Source organism: Lynx rufus, unplaced genomic scaffold (assembly GCF_022079265.1).
Source record: "Lynx rufus isolate CCGP_SWC_20201006 ecotype Redwood Valley unplaced genomic scaffold, mLynRuf1.p SCAF_9, whole genome shotgun sequence".
NCBI lineage: Eukaryota > Metazoa > Chordata > Mammalia > Carnivora > Felidae > Lynx > Lynx rufus.
Window position 1 is genome coordinate 21058367 of NW_025814897.1, and position 6980 is coordinate 21065346.

The 6980-nt window shown below is 41.5% G+C and overlaps 1 protein-coding gene and 1 pseudogene across 1 annotated transcript; one reads left to right on the forward strand and one right to left on the reverse strand.

The window, feature by feature from the left end:
* Nucleotides 1–534: 534 nt before the first annotated feature.
* LOC124506615 (uncharacterized) lies at nucleotides 535–695 on the reverse strand (annotated as a pseudogene).
* A 1944-nt stretch (nucleotides 696–2639) lies between these two features.
* On the forward strand, nucleotides 2640–3560 carry LOC124506373 (olfactory receptor 10G9). Its single transcript, XM_047072420.1, has one exon. The coding sequence runs from the start codon at nucleotides 2640–2642 to the stop codon at nucleotides 3558–3560; it is 921 nt and encodes a 306-aa protein (XP_046928376.1).
* The last annotated feature ends 3420 nt before the right edge of the window (nucleotides 3561–6980 follow it).

The window sequence follows — 6980 nt, forward strand, 5'->3', positions numbered from 1 at the left end:
AACATCATTCATGCCTCACTTTTCATTGTACGGAATCCCAACTTTTCTTGACATCAAGCTGACATATCATTTCCTCTGGTGTTGGTTCTGTTCTTCCTCTTTCAGGTAGTAGTTCTTAAGTAAGAATCATATACTTGATGGAGATGTCTTCTCTTATAAGGGTGTTGCCTGAATTTATGGGTATGAGGAGTGGAAGATGGAGGGAGGGATATTATCTCTAACAAAACCAAATTAGAAAATATCTGGATATTTAGGATGAAAGGATATACGTTAGAAAACTGCCAGTGGCAAAAGACATGAACAGACACTTTTCCAAAGAAGACATCCAGATAGCTAAGAGACACATGAAAAAATGCTCAACATCACTCATCATCAGGGAAATACAAATCAAAACCACAGTGAGATACCACCTCACACTTGTCAGGATGGCTAAAATGAAAACTCAGGAAACAACAGATGTTGGCGAGGATGCAGAAAGAGGGGAATATTTTTGAACTGTTTGTGGGAATGCAAACTAGTACAGCCACTCTGGAGGACAGTCTGGAGGTTCCTCAAAAAATTGAAAATAGAGCTACCCTATGACCCAACAATTGCACTACCAGGTATTTATCCAAAAGATACAAAAATGATGATTTGAAGGAGGGTGTGTATCCCAAAGTTTACACTTGATCTTAGCCAAAAGGCCAAGAAGCGATTGTGTATCCCAAAGTTTAAAGCAGTACCATCAACAATAACCAAATTATGGGAAAAGCCCACATGTCCATCGACTGATGAATGAATTAAGAAGATGTGGTATATACATACAGTGGAATATTACTCAGTGGTCAAAAAGAATGAAATCTGGCCATTTGCAACAACGTGGGTGGAACTAGAGTGTATAATGCTAAGAGAAATAAGTCGGTCAGAGAAAGACAAATATCCTATGATTTCACTCATATGTGGAATTTAAGAAACAAAACAGATGAACATAGGGGAAAGGAAGGAAAAATAAGATAAAAATAGAGAGGGAGGCAAACCATAAGAAACGTTTGAATACAGAGAACAAACTGAGGGTTGATGGAGAGAAGTGGGGTGGAGGATGGACTAAATGGGTGATGAGCATTAAGGAGGACACTTGTTGGGATGAGCACTGGGAGTTATATGTAAGTGATGAATCACTAAATTCTACTCCTGAAACCATTATTGCACTACATGTTAACTAACTTGGATTTAAATTAAAAAAGAAAAAAGAAAAAGAAAAAGAAAATTGCCAGTGGATTCTGTTTGGGAGAAAACATATGAATTTTATCTTCTTAGAGCCTCATAAAGGATCGTCTAGTGTAAGAGAAGTGTTGAGCCAGCAGTGTACAAGGCTTGGTGCCTTCTGGATCGTATGGAAGATTGTAGGGATGTCCATGTCATGGAGTTGAGTTTCTCAGTCTCCTCTGAGGAAAGTCCCTTTACAAGCAGGTGATGGTGGTAGTGAGACACCAGTCCCAATACCAGCGATGAAATGTTCCTCAAAGATCTAGTTTTGAAATTGAGAAATCTCTACAGTAGAAAGAGAATTTATTCTCCCTCCTATTCCTCCCTCTCGATAGATAGGTAGATGATAGATAGAGATAGGTAATTCTGCATTACAAGGCAACAATTTTGTATGATTCATTATCATTTTTTGAGCAGGTATCAAGTGTCAGACACTTTATTAATGACTTCGCATCTATTGTCTTATTTAATAGTTGTAATTTCTCAGCCGGGATTACTATTGCCAGATTACCTATAAGGATCCCAGAGATTTGTTCGGCCGTACCGAACGTAGATTTTGAAGCGTGCGCTGCTATCAATGTTAAATTCTTGGTTCTTTAAGTTTCCCCATGGACTCTGGGGAGAAAACAGTATTCCGAAAGGCTCCCCAGATTGCTGTCCCCTGTGTACATTCCCTGCTAAATTGCCTCCCTTTGAGTGTGGGTGAGACCCAAGGCTGTGATGGCATATCACTCTTGATGCATTCTGTTACCTCACACTTTTGTCACAGCAAACTCAAGAGAACTTCTCCTACTGGCTTTGAAGAAGTAAGCTGCCAGGTGGTTATCAGATGGCCAGGTGGTTAGGACTTGAGGTTGGACTCGAAGGCTGAGAGTAATGATCCCTGCTAACGGGCAGCAGGAAAGACAGAGACCTCAGTCCTAAATGTGCAAGGAAGAGAATTCTGCCAACAACCTCCATAAGCTTGGAAGCGGATCCCAAGCCTCTCATGAGATTCCAGACTCAGCTGACATCTCGATTTCAACCTTGAGCAGAACACCCCACTCACCTGACTGAAACACTGTAAGAATGGACATTTGCATTGTTTTGTGCTACTAAATGGGTGGTCATTTATGAAACATAAATAGAGATTGATACAATGGGTTTCTCTGACTTTCTACTGCATACATCTGTGTGCACCTTCCTTTGTGTGCATGTGGGGGGGAGAGAGGATGATGATGGATCATTCTATCATTTTTACCAAAGAAGTTTTGTAACAGGCAAAGTTGAGGTTAACTTTAGGATGATCTACTATGGATGATGCAGTTGCCACATGAAAATGGGTTTTCAGTTTTCAATGAAATGCTGGGTGCTCTCTCTCTATTCTTTAGGGAGAGGTGCCAAAGGCGTGGAAAATGAGAAACATGAGCGTAGTGACAACGTTCATCCTCACGGGTCTTCCCCATGCACCAGCACTGGACATCCCCCTCTTCGGAATCTTCTTGGCGATTTATGTACTCACTGTGATGGGGAACCTCCTCATCCTGCTGGTGATCACGGTGGATTCCCACCTCCACACTCCCATGTACTATTTCCTGACCAACTTGTCCTTCATCGACATGTGGTTCTCCACCGTCACTGTGCCCAAAATGCTGATGACCTTGGTCTCCCCGGGAGGCGGGGCCATCTCCTTTCACGGCTGTGTGGCCCAGCTCTACTCCTTTCACTTCCTGGGGAGCACCGAGTGTTTCCTCTACACAGTCATGTCCTACGACCGCTACCTGGCCATCAGTCAGCCGCTCAGGTATGCCAGCCTGATGGGTGGGAGAGCGTGTGCCCTCCTGGCCACCACCACGTGGCTCAGCGGCTCTCTGCACTCTGCTGTCCAGACCACACTGACCTTCCGCTTGCCCTACTGTGGGCCCAGCCAGATCCAGCATTATTTCTGTGACGGACCACCCATCCTCAGACTGGCCTGTGCAGACACGTCCATGAACGAGAGGGTGATCTTTGTCAACATCGGGGTAGTGGCTTCGGGCTGCTTTCTCCTGATAGTGCTGTCCTATGTGTCCATCGTCTGTTCCATCCTGAAGATCCGCACCTCCGAGGGGAGATGCAGAGCCTTTCAGACCTGTACCTCCCACTGCATTGTGGTCCTTTGTTTCTTTGTTCCCTGTGTTTTTGTTTACCTGAGGCCAGGCTCCAAGGATGCTGTGGACGGGATTGTGGCAGTTTTCTACACTGTGCTGACTCCCCTTCTCAACCCTGTGGTGTACACCCTGAGGAACAAGGAAGTGAAGAAAGCTCTATTGAAGCTTAAAGACAAAGTAACATAGTCTCAGAGAAAATAAACACTGGAAAGTAGATGTGCCTGTTGAAAAAAGTAGTAGTATAATTTAGTCATCACCATGAAATTTATTACATGTGTAGCTCAGTGTTAAATGTTGTCCAAAACCATCTACTCAGCAATATTTGTTTCATGGATTTGTCTGAGGAATTTTCAAAAATCACAATTAAATTTTTGTTTGTGATGAACTTGCTTAAATTTTGATCTATCAATGCATGTCTCTGTAAAAGGTTTATCTTTTTTTCCATTTCATTGAGATACAATCCATATACCATTGTTTTTGCCTTAAAAAAAGTTAAGTATTCTGGTTGGATGTTGGACACACAGGGTTGGACACACAGGTTAGGTCACATGCCTAAGTCTATAATATGCTTTTTTTTTTTTTTTTGGCTGAAGTCTTCTGTACACAACAATTTACAATCCTGGGCATACCATTCAAGGACAGCAACAAATATCAGCATCGCTTACTCATGGTTGCAAGGGTGCAACTAACTGCTTTCTCAGTCTTGTTAGTGGCTGTGTGTGTGTGTGTGTGTGTGTGTGGTGTGAGGGTGTCCCAGTGTGACCACCCCTCTTCCTGGTACATCACAACCGTGCTAACCATGCCCATACTACAAGAGTTCTAAGCTCAGAGCAGCTCATTATCTCCCTAGGTGGGTCTGCCAGGACAGGCTGTGGTGCTGACGTGCTCTTCTCAGTGACTTCAAACAGTCTTCACCTTGTGAGAGCCCTGCAGTTTCCCTGGTTGGGTGAGGCAGATGAGGATGAAGTTAAGGGCAGAAACCACTCGTCTCCGTCACATACTCTGACCTTGAATTCCTGTGCTAGCTGACCAGATAGTATTGGATAGCAGATAGATCAAACCATTTGATGCTGGATTCTTTTACTGCAGCTGGTGGCTACTGGTCATCTGCCCAGGTAGCTGCCTCTCCTACCATCCTAGGGTCTTGGAAATTTAGCTGCACCAAACTACAAACTGCTTTAGGACAGGAGCACCCCACATTGCAGGCTGGGGCCAGTGATGTTTCCGGTGTAAAAGGTAGAAAAGTGAAAATATATTTAAGGAACGTGTCATCATGGGGTTTCAACATATTTCTTTTCCAAATCAGGAAAAAAGTCTAGGGAGGACAAAACACTGTAAAAGTACTTAATGTCGAGCTACATAGTTCATACTTGTGGGCTTCCACATATAATGGATGAAATGCTGTGTTTGCATCCAAACAAAAACAAATATTGGCTCACATGAGTTTGGAAATAATTTTATGTTCTGTACCTCAATTTTCTATCTCAAAAAAAAAAAAGACTCTCTCTCGGGGAACCTGGGTGGCTCAGTTGGTTAAGCGTCTGACTCTTGATTTCAGCTCAGGTCATAATCTCATGGCTCATGGGATCATCGAGCACAGAGCTGAGCTCTGTGCTGATAACGTGGAGCCTGTTTGGGATTCTCTCTCCCTCTCTCTCTCTGAGCCTTCCCATGGGTGCTCTCTCTCTCTCTCTCTCAAATGAAATTAACATAATAATAATAAAGACTTCAAAATACTGTTATGAGGATTAAATGAGATTAAATAGAAGTGGCTTGAGTGACACTGATTCATAATAAATTCTTTTTTTAAGTGTTTATTTATTTTGAAAGAGAGAGGGCGGGGGAAGGGAATTGAGAGAGAGAGAGAGAGAGAGAGAGAGAGAGGGAATCCCAAGCAGGCTCCATGCTGTCAGCGCAGAGGCTGATGTGGGCTCAATCTCACGAACCGTGAAATCATGACCTGAGCCAAAATCAAGAGTGGGACACTTAACCAACTGAGCCACCCAGGTACTCCTGATTCATTACAGAATCTTAACTAAAGTCCTCAAATTCAATCCTGAGGCCACCAGCCAGATAGCCGGATTCTCAGAATTATTCTCTACACAAATTGTTTTCATGATTCCCAGCCACTGAAATAGTATTTTTGAAGACGCATGAATGTTGCTTTCTTTAAATCACCTTAAATTATACATAATAAATTACTGTAGCTAATTGTGGAAATTTAATCATTCTGATTAATTAACTATTTTGATAAATGTGGTACTCCTATGTTTACCATTTTCAAGGAATTTAACTGTAGGAAAATACTTAAAGGGTTAAAATTATAATAAATGAAAAAATATATATAATAAATGAAATTATTCTAGAATAATTCAGAGGCAGAAGCAGTAAACAATATTGAGCTTGGGATATACTAGATACTTCATAAATTAATCATTTAATTTATTAAATGAACTCTATTGATGTGGGAAACAAAGGCAGAAATTGCAGATAAAATTAAATTTCTGTATAACCTGCAGCCCATTGACAAATACTTGAGGCAGACAGAGTAAAACATTTCTCCAGAACTCCCTACTGTCTTGATGCTAATTCTTTGCTAGAGGGACAAACAGCCTTAGCTTGACAATATCTGGGCCTCCAGGATCCTGTGAGCCTTCTTTAGCATATGCAAATCTCACTGGAAACTTCCCCTGTACTTTACTTCCCCCAACTCCATAGTATATAACCAGTGTCTCCTGATGGTCCCTGGGCAGCTCTTTCTGACCACGGGTCCTGTCCCTGTGCTTTAATAAAATCACCTTTTTGCACCAAAGACATCTTCAAGAATTCCTTCTTGGCAATTGGCTCCGGACCCCACGAACCCCACTGTCACCCCAAAATATTCTCAGCATCTGTGAGATAGGTTCCGTTATTATATACATTGAGAAAATAAAGAAGGTTAAATTACTTGGTAAAATTCACACCCTAGTAAGGAATATGGTGAAGGCATATGGTTTGATTTCAGACTATCTGGCACTAAAGCCCATTGATGTTAAATTCTACTATACATTATGATCGCTAATTTCAGGAACTTTCCATTTTGTGAGGAGCAGAGCAATGTCAATGAACATCAATAATTACTGGAATAACAAAACAGATTTTTAAATAGTTATGTACCTTTTCTATATCCAATGTAGGATTTTTTAAGAAGCTACATTTTCCCTCATAGACTATGAAAAGTGCATTATCTACCCTACCTCCACCTAACTGAGGTTGTAAGTGCTTCATCGCTTGATATCATTCCATCTGTTTATTTATGTATTCCACATTAAGCTGTGGATTCCTCTAGGAAAAATACTGTCATAGCTCTGTAGTAATCTGCTGACATAAATCTTGGTCTGTTTTCTTTAGAATGTTCTCCCTGCTACAGACCTGTTCTATTTCCAAATATTTACTTTTTGAGGGACCCAGCTTCTGATCCGCACTCATAATATTAGACATCATTCTTAAACAGATGCCTTCTTTCCCTCCATGCAGTTCTACCTTCTTTGTTCAAGTCCCTGATAACTTTAGTTCATTTGATCTTTCCATTTGGAGTTAAAGCTATTACATCAAACTTCGCATATC